The sequence below is a fragment of the Parasteatoda tepidariorum genome, chromosome 6 (genome assembly GCF_982258835.1).
Source record: "Parasteatoda tepidariorum strain Cologne lab strain chromosome 6, Ptep-v5.0, whole genome shotgun sequence".
Lineage (NCBI taxonomy): Eukaryota > Metazoa > Arthropoda > Arachnida > Araneae > Theridiidae > Parasteatoda > Parasteatoda tepidariorum.
Genome location: NC_141760.1, coordinates 92,713,871 through 92,738,404, shown reverse-complemented (window position 1 = coordinate 92,738,404; position 24,534 = coordinate 92,713,871). Strand labels below are relative to the sequence as shown.

The window sequence follows — 24,534 nt, the reverse complement described above, 5'->3', positions numbered from 1 at the left end:
CTGTGGTCCACACGTTGTACCAGCAGTAACCAAAAGGTTAATCGTTATAAATCGAACTTTGTAGAGAAAATTATAGAGAATTATAATAGCAAGACAGCTTCAAATCAATGATAGTAGTTCTAAATGTGCATAAATCTAAATGAAGTTTAGCTGAAATTCTGTATAGTTTCATGAAAGATACCAAATGTCAGAAAAGTGTTTTAAACATTAATGAAAAAAATAAAGTGATTCAACAAAAAATTACACAGATTTTTAATTCCTTATTTACATACCAATAACACAAATAGAAACACACACACAAATTATTTCCACAAATCAGAACATAATGAAATATGGCTCAACAAAAAATACGCAAGATGGTATAAAATACTACAAGTCGCAGCATACATTTATAACTTAAATATAACATAACTTTTTACAAGAATTAAGCTATCTGGTCTGTAAACAGACACGCAAGGATGGCATTGTAATTAAAAATGGCTGAAGCCAACATATTTAGGCTAAAAAAGAATTTTCGTTAAAAAAAGCGAAAGGCATTTCAATTGAAATGGCCCTAACCTTAGATTTTAGCAAAGTTTAGAATATATAAAACATTGCAAGTTGTACATTTTTAAGGAAAATCAGCTTTAAAATAAATATGTATAAATAGCAATCATTACACATGTGAGTCTCTATCTGATTCTCTCACGGTATCCAATTTCAAATACCCGGATATTCGCTTGGAACGTTGAGTCTTAACATGAGGACTAAGAACAGCCTGAAAAAGAAAAATAATTAGCATTATTTAAAAATTCAAGCCATCAAAATAGAATTAACGTTAAAATTTGGAGAAGTAGCATCATTTAGAACATTGAAGCTGTCAAAACTAAGATTAGAATTATGAGAATTTACTTTATTTAGAGGTCCCGCAGTGGACTGATCGTTAAGACACGGTTCCCAGCAGATCACCGAAGTCAAGCATCACTGGCTACGGTCAGTGTGCGGGTGCGTGACCACTTGGATCAGTCTGCGTAGGGACCGAGGGTGTGCGGTATTGGTCCACGTTAAACTGTTCTACCGTAAAGTGCTCGATTTCACGTGCAGGTCGTCGGGCTACCGAAGCGGGGGTGCCATCCCCTCTGCAGAGGATCAAAATTGTGATGGCATGCCATCGGATCATCCTCAGGGGTGTTTCCCAGACCGTCGCCAATAGCTCTTCGTGCAGCTCTAGTGCGACGTAAATTAACTACAACAACAACAATAACTTTATTTAGAGTGCTTCCCAATTTACATTATTTAGAGTGTTTTGTGTACCCTTTCTAAATTTTTTATAACGCTGTGTACCACTAATAAAAAATGAATGTGTCTTTTACTATAAAAATATTGCACAAAAGTTAAAAATCACAACTGGTTGTTGACGCCACTAGTTATTTTTTCTTTGAAATTTTCGTTTGTTACAAAATATTTTGCATAAGAACGCGTACCCCCGCTAAACTGCTCCCGTACCCCTGGGGGTACGCGTACCACACTTAGGGAAACACTGATTTAAAACATAGAAATTTTAAAAAATATCATTAGAACATTAGATTTAAAAGAACTGTAGGAAATAACATAAGAATTATTAGTACTAACTATAGAATTAATATTAGAATTTTAGGAATTAATCTTAGAATTATTGAAACTAATATTAGAATCACTAGAATCAACATTAGAATTAATTAAAATTAATACTAGAATGATTACTATTTATAAATTTCTAAAAAAGGCATTTAATGGAATCTCCTAATGTTAACACTGTGAAAACAACACAAAATTTTCCTTTTTAAACCTCAAAAAATCTCCACGCCTTTTTAGGTTCTATGACTTTTATTATTTATTCTTAGATGTATATTTATGCTGCTGGAAATAAATTTCTATCTAATAGGATTTGTGGATTTTGCAGAAATCCGAAACTTAAAACAGCGCGATATTGACCCTTCTGTCAAATTCAGATTACAGTGCATGTATTCATATTTTCTTTTAGCTGGCAGTAAAAAAGTATTTGCTATTCACTTTAAGTGAAGGCTCAGAGGATTGCTTGTTCTTATAGTACCGAAACGGCTGACTCTACCTCGAAATAATATATTGGTATTTTTATTTTGTTTCTTCGCTATTTTATTTTTAAAAAAAAGCATTTAATAGAAATACATAGTCCACTATTTTATTCTTAAACTTGCTTTTAAAGTCTGTCCCCAAAACAACCTATTTCTTCTGAATAACTGTTAATATGAAATAAGTCATGTTATGCCCTTTTCTTTTCGAAAAAATAGCGTTATATGAAAAACGTTAACGTTAATATGAATATGATTTTTCGAAAAATCATTTTCAAATTTAACCTTTTGATTTGAAACTAAATAAAACATTTCTTGATAATTAAAAAAACTGTTTTAGAATTTGCAAATCTATTTTCTGTTTGAATGTTTCTTACCTAAAATCATTCAACTCGGCTCTCAACCCGTTTGACCTGCATTTCTCAGAATTATTTCGTGAACTGAAATTTAATGATTTTTTAAGTACTCCTAATATTAAAATCATGTGGTCTGCTTTCTATCCAGTTTTATTCCCAGCTGGTTGTATCTTCGTTTCTCACTCTCTTATCAACCCAAAGCAATCTCTGAACTTATTTTTGTTTTGCCCCATTTGCTCATTTTTTGCCCCGACAATTCTTATTTCAGCTCGATTCCTGAGATATTTCTTCATTATACTTCATTCTGAGTCTTTGTACTATTGATAGTTGATACAGTACCCCCTGTTCTTTTAACTATTACGTGTTGCATACAGCTTCATTTGGGAATTAATTAGTAATATCATGACAGTCAACCACAGCACAAACAGGAAAAGCATTAAACAAGCAAAAGTGAACAATAAACAAGTACAAGTTAACTGCAAACAATTGAAAGTGAAATTGAATTGAATAATACAGAATTAAAAGTGAACAATAAACAATTAAAACTGAACGTTAAGCAATTAAAAGTAAGCAATAAACATTAAAAAATTGAACAATAAACCACTAAAAGAGAACAATAACAATTAAAATTGAACGTTAAACAATTAAAATTAAACAACAAACAATTAAATGTGAACAATAAACAATTTAAAATTTGAAAAGGAACAATAAATGTTAACTATAGCACTTTTATACGATGTGTTTGATTCTTTTTACTGAATCTTATTTATCTTCGCTCTTTGGCTATTTATTTTAAAACAATTCTTATAGAAAATGTAAAGATAAAATTTTCTTTTGTTATGACAGTTAAAGTTTGCAATATTAGCATCATAAGACTGGCTTATGGATACTTAAAATTTTATAGGAAGTCTTAATATACTCTAAAATCTGATGATTCAAACGAAACAAATTAAGGCTGTTGACTCATGATAGAAAAAATACTGCATTTACATTATTTTATAAGAAATATGTTTCAAACTAGCTTGCAGATTAGTATGATAAAAATAGCTTGCGCATAAATATGATGAAATGGGCTTAAACATTAAGGTGGTAACTTACACTTAAGTATAATAAAAATAGCCAGGGCATTAATAAGATAAAACTAGCTTAAACATTAAGGTGGTAACTTGCGCATAAATATGATAAAAATATCCTGAGCATTAATCCGATAAAACGAGCTTAAATATTAATGTGGTAACTTACACATTAGTATGATAAAAATAGCATGCCCATTAATGGGTCGAAATCAGCTTATACGTTTATATGTTAATTTATACATTAGTATGATATATAAGAACAGGATACTCATTTATATGCCAAAAACAGCGTACTCATGACTATTGCTCTAAAATAAACAATTTAACCTAAAATAACTGAGAAAAAAGGTATGGTCAAAACTACCAGAATATGGTAATATTTACCGCGTTTTTGACTCTCTGGGAAAACTAATAAACTCGGTAATTTTTGCTTCAGCGCTTTGGTGATGATTTTGGTAAAATTATTAATAAAATATTAGTATTTAATAAACGAAAAAATTTGGTAAATGTTGTAAGTAATTTCATAATGATACTATAGAATATGATATAAAAGTCATTTATTCGGTTAAATTTGCTTTCTAGTTTTGTACTTCACTAAAAGTACTGTAACAAAAACTATAACGTTGAAAACTAGAATTTCTTACGAATGGTTACCATATGAATGGAAAAATTACCAAATAAATTATTTAAATATCGTATTTTAGTTTTATTAGACGGGATTATGGTCTTTTTCCACCAGAAATGTCATCACCATACAGTACGGTATATTTACCAGTATTATTTTCTTCGTGAAGAATCTTGATACACTTTAAAGAAAACGGTTTAAAACGTGAAAACCAAAAAAACACAATTTTGATTTAATAAAATTCTATAAATAGTGCATTTTTGGGTCATTTTTAATCTTCAATTTTTATGTCTGAATAAACCAAATGCTCCAAAATATGCCTTTCAAACCAAATTACAAATTATCCTTAATAAATACATTGCAGATATTGAAAATTAAAAAAAAAAATATCGAAAATTAAAATTGAAAATTGATTGTGAAAAATAATTCTTACCTATTATGCGTTTAAAAGATTATATGAATAATAGGAATCTCTCTGATATTAAAGGAACAAAATCTCTATATCATATTCTTTATTATTACTACCATACATTAAATTTTATATTATGGACGAGCCGTTGCCTCAGAATGAGTTGCACTGTCAAAATTGCTTTTGAAATGCTTTTTATTAAAAAATAAATACATAAAATTAAACTGAAAATTAAAACAGAATTTGAAAAAAATACGCTATACGACAAATTTTCCAATTATTTCCACAATTTATAATTTAAACTTTCATTTTAAAATTAAATAATGTAAGGCAAGGCAGTTTGGGTTGCAAATTATTCAACAGAAAGCATCGACGAGTTTTTCAATTTTTACTACTTATTATAGTATCTTTTTTATTAAAAATGAAGGCAGCATATTCCCTTTGCTCTGACATTAGGAAAAAACAGCCTAAAGCTACTAAACCAGTTTAAATCAGAAAAAAAAAATTGTGAATTTTCGGTTATTTTTCCCCATCAAAAACATGAAATTCTACGGAACGTCAGAGACGTTATATTTTTTTCCTTTGCAGACTATAAAATTAATGAGTACAATGACGTTGAATGTTCAGTTTCTTCAATAAAGCTTAAATAAAAAAAAATAAAAATCTTTCAGTAGAATTATCATACATTAACCTTAACACTTTTTTATAAACTAAATGGTAAAAAAAGGAATGAAAAGAAATTTATTATTCAATTGAAGGCAAATTTTTCGGCACTTTTATACGAATTATTATTTCAAGACTGTGTTTTCTTTATAGACTAAAAAATTAGTGTTATAACATTGAAAATTTAATTTATTTAATTAATATAAAAAATATATAACTTTCTTACAAATAAAAGAATCATATTAAGTTAGAACAGATAAGCTTTAAACTTTTTTTGTATCTAAATTATAAGGAGATGAATTATAAATCAAAAAAATTATTTTTCAATTTTCGTAAGAGAAATTTTTGCTAATGTTACATAATATTTCATATTAAGAATGTTTTTTGTCGACTAAAAAAATATTATTATAATATTGAGAGTTTGGCTCCTTCAGTTTCAATTATTATTTAAAAAAAAGAAAGAAAGAAAGGAAGAAAATCGAAATATCTCTTACGAGAGACAAGCAAAAGAAATCTGTTAAATTAGTTTATATTAACCTTTAAAATCTTTTAATAAAATTGCAAAAGTTGATTAATAAAAATTGAAACAAATTTATTTTGCAATAATGTTTTTGCAAATATTAAGGTTATTTTAAGATTGTTTTTAAATTGTAGACTATGAAAAAAGGAGTTCAATGTCTTTCAAAATTCAGTTTTCACAATTATTCTCAAATATAAAAAAAACTGAAAATTTCATACAAAATAGCATATATTTACTTTTAAACCTGTTTTACAACTTAATACAAGAAATTGAAAATAAATTAAAAAATTTATGTTATTTAATTTGAAATAAAGCTTTTGCTGTTATCGACCCCAGACACTTTATGAACTTTAAGCCAATGAGGTAGAAATATGTGACAAAAATGTACATTTTTGCCACAAATATTCTAAGAAAGTTGGAACCAATTTGCAGTGATTTTCTTTTTTAATTTCAGCATAGTTAATTAAAATTTGGTAATGCATTTCCTAACCTGATGTCTGGTTTCGATAACATTTTTGAAAAGTTTTTCAGATAAACGTAACGTTTCATTTAGTAGTTAAATTTCATTTTATTTTGTGAGGGGTCTCATTAAGGTAATAGGGGTCTCATTAAGGGGTCTCATTAAGGTAACATAAGGTAATAAAAAACATTACAATTAAATGGTATATTTCTTATTATCCTTATTAAAAAAAGTTATCACTAAGGACAACATGCACAGTTCCAGATAAAGTATATTTTTAAAAAAAAAATAAAGTTTTCTGCTTCAAATAATTCTCTTTAAGCTTATAAGAATCACTTGAAAATATGTGAAGCAGATCCTTTACACAAATTATATTAAAGATAATTTTTGAAGCCGTAGAATGATGAGCAAAAACTTACTCATTTTGTTTCTATACAGATTTTGCTTTCGTCTATAGTTTAAAACAATTTTAGACGCCTCAAACAATTAATTATTATTTACAAAAAAAAGTTCCTCGAGAAATACATAAGATCCGGGGTCTCAAAACTACATCTCACGGGACAAAGTTCATAAGAATTTTAAAAAAAATTAAAAAAAATAATAACAGGTAAATTTGAAAACCATAACAACTAATGAGGTAGGTAGTTGGAAAAATATCACAATACTCAAAATGTCTCATCAGAAAAGAAGCATGAAGTTCAACATACCTTAAAAATGTTTTCAATAGTCCCAAATTCATTAAAATTAAGCAATAACACCGATTTTTTTTGTCGCATTTATACAAATACTTGATCTCGTTTGATTCGGATTTTAGATTTCAAATCTGAAATTATATTTTTGATCCTGGAGCTGCAATTTTTTTTAAAAATTACATTTTTAGTCTATTTTTTGTCGAAATGTACAAGTTTAAAAACGTTATACATAACAGATGATTGGGTAAGTGTTACGACGAACTTCTAGGTGACTTCATCAGAATTTAAATTGTATAGGAACCCATACACGGAAATGTCGTGACTAGTAGCGCTTCCCCATTATGACCTGTTCAGAAATACACGAATAAACAGCTCATAATAGGGAAGCGCTCCTAGCCACGTATGACGACATTTCCAGGCATGGGTTCCTATGCAATTTTAATTCTCATGATGTTTCCTAACTCCCACTGAAGTTTCTCGCGACATTAACGCACTCCCTGTTATATATAACGTTTTTAAAATTCGAAACGGAGCACGAAGAAACAGTTTAAAATATGAAGTATCCCTAGCGGCGTTTGACGGCATTCCCATTGATTAAATGGAAATGCCGTCAGCTTTAATCCTAGTGTTGCAGTATGTTATGCTTCGCTGTACCATTTACACGGCCTCCTGTTATATATAACGTTTTTAAACTTATCAAACATTTAGGCAAAAATAGACAAAAAATGCCATTTTAAAAAAATCTGTAGCTTGTAGAGAGAAACAGGAGATTCGAAATCAGTGATATGGAAATATCTAAGATCTGGTTTTAAAAAAATCTCATGCAACTGAAACCAAGAAAAATAAAATATAAAGTTGTTTCCCATAATCAAAAAATGATTTTTAAATTTGTAAAAGGGGAAATAACCTCTTCTTTCTCATTTAATTAATACCTTTGCTGGCTAAATCTTAGATCCCTACATATCAGAGTGAATAAAAAATTTGTAGATGCCCCAGCATATGATGATTAATCAAACATTCTTTATTTGTACAATGCATTACGTTGTATTTTAAATTTAAAAGTTCAGCAAAGGATTAAATGTACGAACTTTAAACTAATAAGCCTATAATCTCCATTCAAATAACTTTAACCCTACTTCAAAAGCTTCAATTATGTGTAAAAAAAATAGCACCCTAGAATATGCAAATAACGCTATTCAAAAGAGGCTCATCACTCAGTGAGAAAACATAGCCTACGTCATCTCAGTTTTATTTGATTGTTACTCAACCAGTTCGAAAACTCTCGCCTCTTGTGCCTGAGACATTTTAAATCAAGCGGAAACGAGAAGCTTTTTTTTATTTTGTTATTTATCTTGACAAGAGAGGATTTTTGATGAATGAGGAAAGTTTGAGGACTTACCTGCTGCGTAAGTCTCGTGTCCTTGAACTTGTATTTCTTGTAATACAAAACAATGGATTCGAGGTAAGGAAAGGGAAAATCGTTGAAGTAGAACAAATCGTTTAACTTTACGATCGAATGATGGACAACCTCTCCACTGGTTGTTCTGAAATATTAAGAAAGTGAAAATTCTAAATTAATATTTCGGTAAACAAAGATATTTTTAAAATTAATCACGGCGTATTGAGAGGACGTTATATCGTGGAAGAAAATTTTTGTCGCAAGTTCTCTTTCTCCTTTATCCCTAATTTAAAAGAAAGTTGGTATGGCGCTGGGCCCATGTCCGAGAGTTCGTGGGTTCGAACCCCGCCGGCCGAAGACTCTCCGTGTCGTTAAGTGACTGATGCACGTTAAATCTGTGGAGTCGCAAAAGTCCTCCATGTTCCCATAACAAATCAATACTTCTGGGGGTACTGGATCGGAGATCGATCGTTCTCTGATTCAGGTCAAAATTACGATCTGTGGATGAATGAATGGATGTATGAATGGGTTCGCCCTATAAACGGGTGCGACGTATGGTGTGGCAGAAGTCGAATTCTTGGTCATAGATGGCGCCACTGGAAAACAAGAAACACACACGCTGCCTTAAATTAACACGGTACGTACGTTAACAACAACAACAACAAAAGAAAGTTCAGGCAAATCTAGAAGTTATGAGATTTCAATTGTTGAAAAAAATACTTCAAAATATTAAAATGCAAACAAATTATTAGAAGAGAACGTCTCCGTTGCGAAATATCTAAGTTATCATCTCACAATTTGTTTTCATTTGTATATTTTGAAAGTTTCTTTTCAGTATTTGAAACTTCATAGATTACTCTAGGTTTGTTTGAACTCTCTTTTTCTGCACTCTAAATTTCAAATTAGTAATGAATGTGAAAGAGAATTTGCGACCAAAATTTTCTTCCGCTGTATGGCATCCTCTTAAAGCAATTATTTAAAAGGATCAAGTCTGTGTCAGTGTCTCACCAGGAGGGGTTTAATGCACATGCAACTGTAAATAGCCGAACTAACCGTTTTGCCTATTCCTTTTTCGAATTACTAGTAAAATAACTAAGTACTTAGTAGTTTCTGTAATTTCGCAGTCTAACTATGGTAGTAAGATTAAATGGAAATAAAGTTTATTCCAATTATGTATTGCAACTTGCAGAGTGGAAACGCGTTTTTGCTACACTTGTAACACGCGTTTTGCTGCAAGTAAATAACCAACTCATACATAATATTGATTTCAAGATATACAATAACACAAATGAATGGAATCAATGAATGAGAAACTCAATGAATCTGTGAACAAATGAAACAGTGAAGTAATGAACCATCAGATTGAAGAATCATTGTTTTGCTGTTTCAAAAATTTACTGATTTATTCATTCTTTGGTTTGCTCTCTCATGGAATCAATGAATACTTTGATTCTCTCATTCATCGATTAGCTGATGTACCCATTGACTGATTATGTTGATTTATCCATTTGCTCATTAATTTGCTTGTTGACTTGTTAATTCACTCCTTCTTTCATTAGCTTGTTGATTCACTCATTCCTTCGTTCCTCGTTCGCTAATTCATCGATTCACTAATTTGCTGTATTCATGATCCGCTGATTCGTTGTTTTTTTCATCCGCGGATTAACTTGTTTTCTTATGCACTGATCCACTCTTAGACTTATTCGCTCTTTGACTCAGTGCCATTTGATTACTCGCGTTATGCAAGAAAAAGGATTAACTATAAATTGCAGCGAAACAAAATAAAATTTTAAATCAAATCCTTTTAAGTTCCTGCACACTCATAATTTTGTGTTCTTATTAGAACACAAAATTATGGGTGCCCCGGCTCTTGACATGTTTACTGGGAATTGCGTTTGGAAAAGGATTTCGGGTATTTAAGGTAACACGACACATCTGTCCCGCAGTGAACTGATCGTAAAGTATCGGTTCCCAGTTGAACACCAAAGTCAAGCATCACTGGCTGTGATCAGAAAGCGGGTGGGTGACCACTTTGATCAGCCAACGTAGGGATCGAAGGTGGGCAGTATCGGTCATCGTTAAACTGTTCTACCGTAAAGTGCTCGACTTCGCACGCAGATCGTCAGGCTACCAAAGCGGAAGAGCCATCCTCTCTGCAGAGGTCTAAAATTGTGATGTCATGCCTTAGGATCATCCTCGGGGATGTTTCCCAGACCGTCGCCAATAGCCCATCGTGCAGATTTAGTACGATGTAAATAAAAAACATACCTACATATCAACACGAAACATCTAAATTTCAAAAAGCTGAATTGTTTATTATTAATACTATTATGAAATAAATTAGATATCAAGCTCTCTCTATAACTTTTAAGCAAAAGTTGAAACATTGAATGAAATAGAATTAAAAAAATTTGGAATAATCAAAACATAAATTAAGATCTCTTGATATCAGCGTAAACATAAAGAATTAAATACTGGAAATTATTACAAATAAAATTCGGATAATCCATTTTTTTCATTTATTTACAAAATACAATAAAAATACATTTATTTTTAAAAAAAAAACTTCGTACAGGTTCCTAAATTCTTTTAAACAACTTGCATTCTTTTTTCTACACACGTTCAGTTATTCATCAAGAAGTGGACGGCATAATGTAAAATCTATTCAATATCGTTCACAAATTAAAGTAAATAAAGTATTTAAAAATCATAAATTGAGAGGACGCAATTTTAAAAACTTATAATTACACTGGTGAGCAAATTTTTTGAAAATACTTGATCTTACTTAATTTAGGTGCTGGGTTTTCAAATCTGTAGTCAATTTTGGTCTTACAGCTACAAATTTTTTTAAATGACATTTTTAGTCAATTTTTTGTTCGGAATGTATAGGTTTAAAAACGTTATATATAACAAGGGCTGTTTAAATGCTGTGAGAAACTTCTAGGGGAGTTAGGACGCATCATCAGAATCAAATCAGAAGAGAAATCAATGGCCGGATTCGTCGTTGTACGCGACTAGGGGCGCTTCCCCATTATGACCTGTTCAGAAGTACACGTTCACAATAGGGAAGCGCTCCTAGCCACGTACAACGACATCTCCAGGCATGAGTTCTTATGCAATTTCAATCCTCAAGATGTTCCCTAATTCCCATAGAAATTTCTCGTAATATTTACGCAATCCCAGTTACATATAACATTTTTAAAATTTCGACAAAAAATAGTCTAGACTAAAAATGTCATTGAAGAAAACTCTAGCTTGGTAAAGGAAATAGATTGTGGATTTGAAACCAGCGACGTGAAATTATCTAAAGGTCTGGTTTCTTAGGACAAGCGCCTTATCTGGGCGTCAGCGGGACGTCAACGTCCCTCTGACGCCAACAAAATACTGGTTTGTTAGCTCAAGGTCTGGTTTCTTAGAACTAGCGCCTTATCTGAGCGTCAGCGGAAAGTTGACGTAGAGCTGACGCCAAAAAAATACTTTTTTGTTAGCTCAGCGTGAGCAGTCGGTCCAACGCAGACATTATCTCTCATTGCGCATGCGTTGTATTGATTTCGTTATTGTCGACCAGTGTTTTGGAGAACAAATAATGACTTTGTCCAAGAAAAAACATATTATAGCTGAGCTAAATGAAGAGTGCTATGTTTAATGAAGAAGCTATGTTTAATGTCAAAATCAAAATCTTGACTGATTTCAATGTGCTGTTGGATGTTGTCCGCCATTGCTTCTGTGGTTAACATCACGTTGTAATCCAACTGCAGTTGAGTTGGACGGCAATTGTAGTTCAAGAAGAGCGTTCGATGACGTGTACTATCAAACTCACAAATGGACCAATCAGAGGTTAGCGCTGATTTCCAGCTGACGGCGTCCTGTCCTAAGAAACCAGGCCTTAAGATCTTTTTTTAAAAAAAAATCTCTAGCAAGAGAAAAAAAATTAATCCCCACTCTTATTTAAACGACATTTTTCTGAACTTAATTTATTAATATAAATTTACAGAAATAAACGGCATAAAAATTGCTCGCAATGCTGAAAACATTAGAGACGAAGAAGTTGCAGCTGATTATAGTTGAATTATATCATTGCAATTGCTTTCAATACCTGAAAGAAAGACATATTCGTTCCTTTTCTACATCTTCATACAAAATGTAAGTGCCTGGTCTCTGGCCATCTTTTCCGAGAATTTCTGTAGCTTCTGTTCTCGTTAGCACAATTGGATCGATTCTGCAAACAAACGAAATCACATTAGATGCAAGTGGAACAGATTTGGTTAATAAATTCAAATCATGAAAGTATGGTAATATACCCTAACGTTGCATTGCGGCCGTGTCCATAAATTTCCAGGACTGGTCTGTGAATTGTGGAAAATATTATATCAATTGCATACCCGTTTAATTTATTCCAAAGAATTTTACACCTGCCATAGTGTACTTCATTATTTGTGCGCAAAAATTTTGGAATGAACTTTTAAGTGTGTTTTTCGACGTCGTTTCGTTAAGGAAAATTAAAAAAAAGTCACAGTTTAAGTGTCTATAACTTCAAAGCAAAGCTATAGTTTTGAACTATGCCGTGAAGAATTATCTGAAAACTTTAGAACAACAAATAGCTTAAATGTTCTAAATGTTAATAATTATTATTTTTTTCTTTTAATGGGCGCCAATTTGGCGAGATTTATTTTTGGACGAAAATTATTAAAATCAAATAATTGTAAGTTATAGCAAATTTTGATGAGTCCAAGTAATGTCGCGTTTGGAATTCAAGTATTGAAAAACTAAACCTAAACTCCCTTTATCACAAAACTGTGGCTTTTCTTCTTATGGATATTTCGCACCATTTTCAGAATAGTTAGCATATGGATAGTTAGCTGAATATCTACAAAACTTAACCTGGCAGTCATAAATAATGGTTATAAACTCGCAGCAGTTACAAAAATATATTATTCACTAAAAAACATTATCTCGTGTGACATTAGAGCCTTCAAAAAATCAATGATAGAGCGATGGAATGCTTTTTAATTCTGACGTTGGAGTTTTCTTTACATCTCTAACATCCTTAAACTTCTTTCCTTAAGAAAATGTCTTGGTTTCGGAGGATGAAGTGAAGATGAATCTTTCACCTTAATCTTCGGAAAAATTTCTTGTAAAGACTTTGCTCCCGAGACAGAAGAAAATTGCTAAAGGATCAAGGTTTAAATATGTCGATGAAAAGTGTCCCAAAAGAGGACTTCATAAGTTTTTTCTGAAGCATTTACATCTGTGAACCGAAAGGCATTACATCAAGTGGAGGTAATTCAAAACAAATTAAATGGGTATGCAATTCAGGAGTTAATAGATCTGTTCTGGAAATTAACATGTCCTTGCAATAATAATTGTGCTAAAATTCCTTATTTACAGTAATATGACATAATATAATAATACTGAGTGTTTCAAATATTACTGATGATTTTTAAAAACATCAATTAAAGTATAGCATAAGCAGTAGAACTATGAACTAGCGGCTATCTGCTTAGGTAACGACACACTTTATTCTCAACAACATTTAAGATTAATTCACAAAACTCATCACCATATGGCGCTACTGACTAAATAAAACTATAAGACAGTGTTTTCAGCTCCGTGTCAGACCAACCGTCTGTCAGAGTCTTTCGGGCGTCTGTCTCGGAGGGTCAGACTGTGCCAGGTTGTTACTATATAAATAATACTTATTTTGTAATCATTGCTTTATATTTTTCTCGATTAGCTGCGACATCTACTGATGAAATTTGTTTCTATTTTTTTTAAATTAATTCTTAGTTACTTGATCACAAAACAACTAATCGTTTATTTCTCAAATAGTTTAGTCATTTTTAGGATCTTCAAACTCCACTCTGGTACTGTGAGTTATTAGACTTAACACATTCTTATACATTTTTAAGAACTCTCAACACTAAATTGTGAAGATGAATTGTGAACTGTTGCCATTTACAGTTCTCTAGACGCAAACACCCAAATAACGTGTTTTCCAACTTTAGTTTTTCTGATTAATCTCTAATTCAGTTTGAAATTGTATTGAATTAATTTTAATTGTTGATTACATAATGATTATCCATTTATAATGATGTAATATGTTAATGTTATAATATATAATGACAATGTTATATCTATTTTCTTTTAAATATCAAGAGTAAAATTAGACAAAACATTTCGATTTTTTGTAAAATATGAAATTAGTTTTTATGTTATTTGTTCTAACATAATATAATGCTTTAAATCAAGCCGATGTATTTTGTCTAACCAATTATGAAACAATGAAATCAAATGATATAATACTAATTATTATGTTAAAATTTTTGTAGTTAATTTCAAAGTATGTTTTACTGTAGGTTTTCTAACATGATCAAAGTACAAACTTCATTTAAAAACTTAATACAAAAAACAAAATTCAAATCTTAAATTAAAAAAAGCGTAAAGATAAAAACATTTATAGCTATTTCCACAACAAAAGTAAGCAACAAAATGTTAAAAAGTAAAAAAGAAAAAATTTGATCAATTACAAAGGAGGAAGGCTCTTTGGAAAATGACATCTTATCAGTTATTAGAAAAGGGGAAATTTCCTTTCAATATAGGATTAAAACAATATAAAATTACAAAAGGTCTTAAATCGCCATTCTTGTACTTAATCCTCTTTTTAGATTTACTGATAGTGCTGTAATCCATGAATATATAAGTGCTTTAAGCCACGTGATTGTGGGAAATCGTGGGTTAGGTGGTCAAGGAGCGGGTTTTACAATATCTCAATTGAGGCTCTAAAATAAAAGGCTGTTAAGTTTCCAAATTATATTATTTGAAGCATTTTCCTTACTCTTTTGTTTAAATAGATGCATTAGCTGTTAAAATTATAAGGCTAATGATTCTTCTAAATCTCGAAATTTTATTTTCAAAAAGCTTTCCTTACTTCTTCGTTTAAATAGATGCATAATCTGTTAAAAATATACGGCTAGTGATTCTTCTAAATTTACAAATTCTATTGTGTAAAACGTCTGTCTTAATCCTTTGTTGAAATAGATATATTAGCTGTCAAAATGTTCCAGAAAATAACAATTGTCCCACAAGACCAGTGATTTTGAACTTTAGTTGTCAAAAAAGAATTTTTGAATACATAAGACAAAACCAGTTTGGAATCTCAGCAATGGCTGGTGTATTGGTACACTTATTCTAAGGTATACTGTTTCAGATTCACCTCCATCAATATATTAACGTAAAGTAGTCTCAGAGATGACATTTATCCCCAGTATGGTAAATGGTTTCATGTTTTACAACATTAATGTAACTACTACCCTTGTGTACTACTTTGCGGCCGACTACTGTGTCTCACGAAGACGTATATCACACGTACTCTGTGGTTCTTAGCGGATTCGAAGATCGAACCTTGGCCCCTCCAGACAACTATCCGATTCTCTAACAACTAGGCTACTTCAGCTTCTCATAATACCATATTGACCTTATATATTAGTGAATGACATTTCCAGATGATTAAAAGATGAAAAAAAATTCTAAATGCAAAAGATTTCAGAATATTACGTTTTCAGGTGTATTCTTTTTTCGCCTTCTTCACGCTTTATATCTGCCACATTAAGATTTCAAATCTCTTAATATAATTGTTCTTTTTTAAGCTTATCTAATATTAGAGTAGAATCTACAATTTACGTGCCAAAATTAGAGAACACATCCACTAAATACTACATTATCGAAATCATAAACAAGCCGGAACGACCACTACACACTAAGAACTTCATGGCGATTTGCCACTTCTGGAAAGAACCACTCGTGTGGAACAGTCAGATTATTGAAATCTTCTTTTGCACATTCATTTGTTCTTCGAATACGTTATTGGTTCGCGTGCATCACGAAGCCTATTCTTATTCACAGTCTAGAAAGTGATTTTAAATGTGCATTCGAAAAGCATTCGTCCGTGTAGTTTATTTTAAATCTTCTACTATTTTTAATTTTCTATTACTCTCTTACTTTCGATTGAAATTCTTAGCTTTTATCGGATTTAATTTAAGAATGAAGTGGGGTTTTTTAAAATAAAATATGAATAGTTCAAACAGTTGCTGTAGTTTTAGAAACTATTTCTAATAATAGCATTTTTCGTTCATTTTAATCAAAGGGAAGGTACAGAGCCAAAGACAAAAAATAAACCACCCTAAATAACTTTTGATCTATTAATCGGATCTTCACTTTCTAGGACTTAATCTTCATGTTTTGAGGTGGGTGACCTTAAATATGCCAATTAATTATCACAGACGATATTTTAAGTTGCAAAAACGTACTTTCTCTAAATAAACATAACTTTTCTTCTACAGATTCGGATTTCTGACCCCCAAAATATAGGGGTAGTCGCAATCTAGGAAATATAGTCTCGATAGCTTTGTCAGGAGAGTGGTCCAAAGTTTCGACCCTTTAATGTTAATTTTATTTTTTGGGTATTCCATGATATCTTGAGAACTTTTTAGGAAATTTAAAAAAATTTGCACACAATTATAAAAATTTTTAATCAAAGATAAATTCATGCAAGAAATTACTTTTAAGTAAATATTTATTAATTATTCTAATTTTATTTAATAATAGTCGTTTTCGTTAATAATAGTTTACTTGGTTATGAAAGAATTTTCTATCAAAGAAGCAAGAGGACATTCAATAAAAAATAAAAGTTATTTATATTAAAATGTTTTCATTAATTTAAAATCATAAGGAAGATATCTCAATTACATTGAGTTTTTAAATCATGAAAAAAAGGATTATAGTTTTAATATATAAAGGAAAGGATTATAGTTTGAATAATAAATTTCTTGAATAACAAACAAACGTGTTTAGAATAATTTATAGCAGTTATGAAAGTATTTTCAATCAGAGAATCTAAGAGACATTTAATTCAATTTTAAAAAATTTTGAACAACAATATAATTTTTCATTGATGTTGACAAGGAAGGAAGGTATAACAAGTATTATTCATCACATTAAATTTTTGTGTTTGAATTGCTTCTAACATAAGTAGTAAATAAATATATGTGTCGTTTAATTTGACTTAATCATGATATTAATTGCTTTCAAAGAAGCAAGAGAACGTATAACTGAAAGTTATGTAAATAAAAATGTTTGTCAATACTTCCTTTCCGTTAATAGTACGTTTTTTTTTAAGTACCATAATCTTATTGAATTTTTTTAAACATAAATAATAAAAAGGCATGATGTGTAGAATTTGATTTCTTTTTAAAGGTACTTATAATGAAAGAAGGAAGAGATTTGATAAATTTTAAAAAAGTTAAGAGACTTAAGAACTTAAAGAAGGAACACAACAATTACATTAAATTTTTGTACATAAATACTTTTTAACATAAGATAAAGGATAAGAACGTGTTTAGTCTAATTTAACTTGTTTATGAATATGTTCGCGATAAAAGAAATAACAGGACATTTAAAAAGAATTTTAGAAAATTTAACGTAAGTTATTTTCGTTTCTTAAATAATAATAATTTTCATTTATTCATACTTAGAAAGTACAAGTTCTCATTAAAAATGCCTCTTCATTGTTGAAATAATTATTTGTATCGAAATATTCTTATAATAAATCAAGTTCGTTGTTTTTAACTTCATCAATATAGCTGTTCTCCTTCGAATTATCTGTTTTTTTATAATTTAAAATAAGCAAGAAAGGAAAGAAATTATACAAACATTTTGAAGCTTAGAAAATTTTTAAATTGATTTTATTTTCACTATTCCTTAACAACTATCAAAAATAATTATCATACACACATTGAAAAGCTTCAAATTCATAATTTTAATGTACGAACCAATTTACAATCTTTGGTAGAAATTTCTTATGACTATTGGAATTGAATTAAATTATTTTTTTATCTGAAATGCAATGAATAAAATTCCAATAGATTCAAAAATTTGTTTTTAGGATTTTTGTTTTTACTTTGCATGATGAAATTCATACAACTGAAACAGGAGTTAAAAACAATGAAATTTCTTTTTATAGTAATAAATAGTTAAGCGAAACAATCGGAGACGTCACAAAGCCTATAATTTAGAATTCTCTCCATAGCGCTATGGAAAACATAAATGACAAGTTGTCATAAAATTTCATTAAATAAGAATATTTCATAACACACAATAGATTATATTTTTATTTCAGAATACTTAAATAAAAAAAGCGCTACATTATTAAACTTTTGATTTACTTTTCAGAATAGCAATGTATTTGACAATTTTATTCTAAACAAAAGAAATCTGATGGGGTTTTGAAAAATAGAAAAGGAAATATATCTCAGAATTGTACTTCGCAGCTTATCGAAGCTTAGTGTTCGCGGCAAGAAAAAGCTTCTTGTTCTTGATTTGTTGGTTTTTGTTACCCAAGGTGGAAAAAACCTCGTAAGAACATTTCTGTGACAGGATATTTCGTTCTCGCCAAATCGCCTTTGGGAGGGAACTGTTGGGGTTTTTCTTGATTCAATCGATCCGTAGATGGATGGAAATAAAAGTCACGAAAGGAATGGAAAGTCACTGAAGATTTTTTTTCTATTTGCCGCATCAAGTGGGAAATAAAAATGGAATTTTGAACTATTCATAAACTTCACACATTTTCAAATACTGGATCCCCTATTGTGAAAATTTTCATTTTTGTTGCATTAAAAAAACAAGGCTTTCTATAAATATTATTTCAATATATATATATATTGTAAATCGTTGAAAAATTGTGGCAGATTAAAATAGTAATAAAAATAGCTTCTTATTTTCTTTAAAAAAAATAAAAAATTGGATTTATAATAAATTATTGCTTGAATTTTTTTTTTAAATTTAGCATTTTATTACATTCACAAAGAAGTGTTAAGGAATTTTCACACTAATAATAAAGCAAGAGAAAAGCAACTTTTCCTTTCCCCAAAACACATAAAAATGACACATTTGAAACTGGTTATTAAATGAGGATATCGATAATTTCATACACAAAATTTCACATTGCTATACACATATCAATTAGAAAATTTTATTATTAAAACATACGAGTTCAAAGAGTTAAATACAGAAAAAAATTAATAAAATTAGTAAATTTTCAAAACCCACCATAAACCTCCGTTCTTGTTGAACTGTTGATTGCCGCAGTATTTTAAATTGAATATAGTTTTAAGTTTTAATTGAATGGTTAATGTCATCTTCAATTCACTAAATAAAATTTGATATAATCTTTTTAAAAGTACCTACTGTATAAAAAGTAAAAATACCTTTATAATTATAACCTTTTGTTTTCTTTAGTTAATCATAAATTTAAATATTTCATAACTAATTCAGATATTTCTTTCCTTAAACTCATAACTATTGTGTATATCTAAGAACATGGCAATCGGGTGATATTTTTCGAAAAATTTATTGCATACTGACTCACTAAAATCTAACATAATTTTTTATAAAGTTCTGTGTTCAAAATGCAGAAATAAAGAACTTTCGTAAAAATATTTTTAAAAAAATTCAAATATTATAACTGCTAAACATTTTGCCTTCGTGTCTTAATTTTATGCATGTATCCAAAAGCTATTAACATAATTGGACACAATTAAAAAAAACGTAAAACTTATGACACAATCATCGAAATCAAACCTTTATTTTTCATAAAATATAAAATCAAAAATGAAAAAAATATAAAGATTAATTATTATTATGGTAAGAATTAATCATTTATGAATATTGAACACAACTGTTTAGTGCCACAACTTATGCCTAAAGTCATAGACAGGTTAAGAAAAAATAGGACGGAAAAAATTAAACTCGCTAAAGTCTAATGTTATTAAATCAAATTTACTTTATTAAGTCTACATTTATTTTATAAAGTCTTACGTCACCAATCACTATACCAAACAATAAGGTAGAATAAAATTATAGGTAATAAGGTATTGATAATTAAATATAATAAGGTGTTAATAATATTGATAAGGTAAAATCAATTATAAATAAATATGTTACACAACATTTAATGTTTCATGATTATATTTTCCCCCATGATTCATAGTTTAATCAGTATTCATTGATTCAATTACCATCACATTTTTCCTAACTCATAAATCGACAAAAATGGCTCGCTTCAAAAGAACAATAAATTCCGTGATTCTCATTGAAAATCATTACACAAACAAGAGCATGGCTAGCATTTTTTCCTTAACTCAAAGATAGAGAAAAATATTTAAGTTTTACAGAACAATAAATTTTCTAATATTCATTGAAACTTAACATAAGTCTACAGCAAAATCATAAAAATATCACGAAAAGGCTTAGTATGTTTTAAAGGTAATGTAAAACCTGTTTTAAGAACAATAGCTAAAAAATTTTGATCGCATTATTGCAATCACTGGTTACCCACTGGTCAATTTTTTTCCCTGGGCAGACTGTCATAAACGCCACGACATTTTAAGTCATGGGTTGAAAAAACTGCTTCAATTGATTTCTATCCTCCAAATATCTGGATTGGTTTTCAATTCCAGCCAAATATACATTTCTTAAGACGTCATAAAATTCTTTTCCTTCTTCAGTATTCATATTTATATTAAAATCGTAACCAAGACAATAATTATGAATAAGTTAATCATAAACAGGAAATAAAAATTCTTAAAATTATTATGTAAAAACACTAAAAATACACTCTGCTAAAAAGAAAAAGAAAAAAACAACAACTCCAAGAAGTTCCAAAATGATCGTCTGCTTTTTTTCATTTGATTTTGTTGTGCTGCTTTTTCTTTTTGATGCTCATGTTAGCCTGATTTTTCATGACTCTTACAAATTTTTACTTGTGTTTATGGTGTTGATCTAGTCGATGAAATTAATTTAGTCGATGAAATTAATCTAGTTTAAAAATGTGCTAAAAACACCCATTTTCTGAAATGGGAAAAAAACGTAAAAAATAAGAAGTTTTTGTTGAGAATATTTAATTAATCTATAACAGATTTGCGATTTGAATTTTTCTCCTTATTTCATTATAACAAAAATTACTGCAAAACTTCCAAACAACTATAAAAGTTGTAAAGTGGCAAAACTTTCTGAAGCACCATATCGTCTATTACACCACCGAAATCTAGCATTCTCTCACATGAAGCGCTACATCAAAAAAGAAAAGAACATAAAGAAAAAATAAGTGTTTTGTTAAGAATATTTAATAGTTTTACTTGGAGGTCAAGTTGCAAGTGAAACCGTGATCTCGCACGTGCTTTTGATAGCTTTTTCATTTATTTATTTATTCTTTACTCTAAAGGTAGATAAATAACTCCGCTCGTCTCCACGAGAAAATAACATTCCAGAGAATGTTGTTTGTGACGGAACTAAGAGAATTTATTTCGGTATGAGATATGAATCATATTTATTTTTTCACATTTTTGCCCATCGTGTCCGAATTTCAATTCTTGTATAAACTCTTATGATTTTCCTACGGTGTGTGAATTTTGATGTTGTTTTTTAAACTAAATTGAAATATTAAATGATTAATAAAAGCTATTTTTAGCAAAAAGAAAAATTTTTAAGATAAAAATGCAACGAGAGGATTGAAAATTATGAAATTAATGTCTAAATTGCATTTTTATTTTTGTGGTAAGGAATAATAAGTAAAAGGTAAAATAACAACGCAAATACTAGTTATTTTCTGTACGAGATGTAGATCACGTTTGTTTTTACACACTTTAATGCTCTCCAGGTCTCTTTTAAGATGCAATAATTGTTCTACGGGGTCAGAATTTTAATCTTTATTTTTAAATTGTGTAAAAAGACCTTATTTTGAATAAAGGTTAGTTTTATTAATAAAAAATTTTAAAAGAAGGATATGATTATTAATTACGAAGTTGTTACTTTTGTTAATTCTTCCTTTTCTTGGTTATACAGCTCAAAGGCACTATTTAATTTTTGGCTCGCATCTCTTGCAAAATTCTGTTTCTAATTTATAATATTTAATGAAAACAAAAAAATTGCTGTAGTTATTTTCAATTTGAGTGATCAATTTTTTATTATTGATTCTAATTATAACTTGCTAAGATTTTTTAATTTAGAAAAATTAATAAAATCAAATCAATAAATCAAAACTTAAAATTTATTCATATCTTGGATTATTATCTTATTTGCAACTATAAAGGCTTATTAATATAAATAAAAAATGGTACAGAAAGTTTAAATTTATGTCATCAATGTTTTTAAAATAAAATTTTTGTTTCTGAATTTTTTTTAAAAATAAATTATAATTTATTGTGTTTTAATTGAATTCATAAATTATTTGTACTGATTGAAATTTAAAATCTTATTTCGATCTCCATTGTCGTACTGCTATCCAATTCGTAGCTATTTATATATATTCTAAAACTAAAAAAAAGTAATCGAATGATAAAAATAATACATTTGATTTGAATATTTGTTTCATAATCAAATTGTCCTATTTTTCGTTGTAAAAGTCCACTAATGAAAAAAAAAATCAATAAAATTTTTTTATTTTGTATCAGAATTGAAACTTTTGATTATATTATGTAAAATTTGTAAATTCGATCTATATATTATTATCCAATGATGAAGAATTCATATGTTACATACATTATGCATTTAAACACATTTCATAATTTATATGTATTATTATAAGATTCGAATTATAAGATTCGAATCTCAAAAACATTTATAATCATACGATATTAAATAAAAATTAAAAATAAGTAGTTAAAATCAATTGTTTTAACGAGAAATAGATAATTTATTATAATTATGATAATATTTAAATGTATTTAATATGAACGAACTCTTCTATTTTTTTCAACTCGAATGGTCAAAACGTGTGGAATTGAGAACAGAGCCAGAGCACTTTCACAATATCGGTCAATTTATCTTTCTCAATTCCTTTCTTGAGTCTTGACACTGGTCACATTAAGAAGAAATTATTTCTGGCCTCAAGAGTTGAATCCAAACCTCAAGAATTCCACCGTCCGAATAACCGTCCCACCAAACATCCACGCCGAAATAATAGGTTAAATAACTCCACTTGCTCTAGGAATATAAAAACAGGCTTATCCGGAAGGCAAGAAACTGAAGAAAATTAGTCGTGAGAGCAAGCAATAAAATAAAAATAAAAAAAGGAGCAAAGCTCACATTTAAGTGATAGAGTATCTCTGAAAGACGTCGGAGGGAGGTTTAAATGACCCAGAGTAAGTTCGGTGAACGACACCAAGTGGATAAATACCTAGGTTGAAGCTCTGTAGATCCGTTTGCAAGGATTCTGTTTAAGTCAAGCCGAATGCAATTTAAGGGCGATTTAGCGATAAAAGGAGATTTTGAAGTGACCATTTCTAAGGTCCCGCTTACGGTTTTCCAGGAACACGGAATTGGAGGATTTACCTTTATTTTCAGATATCTGTTGTTGAAGGACCTTATTCTGAAAAATGATTTTAAGTAGTCCGATTTTCTGTTATATGTCTCCATTACTTGATTTCGTTGAGAAGAATTTTTTCTGTAAGACTACAATAATTCTTCGAATTTAGGATTTCGGTTTGTTTTAAATTGTTTGTTTTTAAACCATTTTGAAAAAGACATTTTTAAAAGATTAATCACGCTCTTGTGAGTTTGTTGTGTTGTGCCGTATATCTTGCTTATAACTTATAAATTTCTAGCAATAAGAACATATCGTAGGTTCAATGCTATTTAAATAACAGTGAAAAGACTTACGTGCATATATACATAAGTATATATAATATATATATATGCAGTCAAACCCCGCTACAGTGAAGTGAACCTTCAAGGGACCGAAATTTCAGTTCACTATAACCGGAACTTCACTATAACCGTTCCCAAAACAACTTTAACTAATGGCTCCAAACTCCCCCCTGTTATTACACATTAAATGACCAATAAAATGAAATACAAAAATGACTAAAAAATAATACGTAGTATTAAAAAATGTGTCAACTTATATTTTTCAGCTAATATTATTAACTTAATATTTTAACTTATATTTTGTTAACTTATAATTATTATTATTCGTCTTGCGCACACAAAAAATTAGTAATTTTTAGTTGGCGAGCAATCCTCAACATCAGATATGGAAACACTTCCCGGCTCTCCGATATTTTTCCTGAATTTATGCTATTTCGCTGTTTAAACCTGTCTAACCAGTCACTCGAGCACATAAAAGTATTCTCATAAAATCGCTTAGCAAATTCATCGGTTTTGACTTGAAGCATTTGTCCAGATACTGGAAGATTGCGGCTTCTTTAAATGCT

At 29.5% G+C, this 24,534-nt stretch overlaps 1 protein-coding gene across 1 annotated transcript in view; it reads right to left on the bottom strand.

The window, feature by feature from the left end:
* Window positions 1-228: 228 nt before the first annotated feature.
* The window catches only part of LOC107449921 (uncharacterized), a 41,938-nt gene continuing 17,632 nt past the window's right edge, over window positions 229-24,534 (bottom strand). Inside the window, exons 2-4 of the mRNA XM_043049314.3 lie at window positions 12,366-12,488; window positions 8,270-8,414; window positions 229-757 (exon numbers count right to left, since the gene is read on the bottom strand). Coding sequence (XP_042905248.1) covers window positions 656-757; window positions 8,270-8,414; window positions 12,366-12,488 — 370 coding nt within the window. The 3' untranslated portion in view covers window positions 229-655. The remainder of the gene's footprint in view (window positions 758-8,269; window positions 8,415-12,365; window positions 12,489-24,534) is intronic.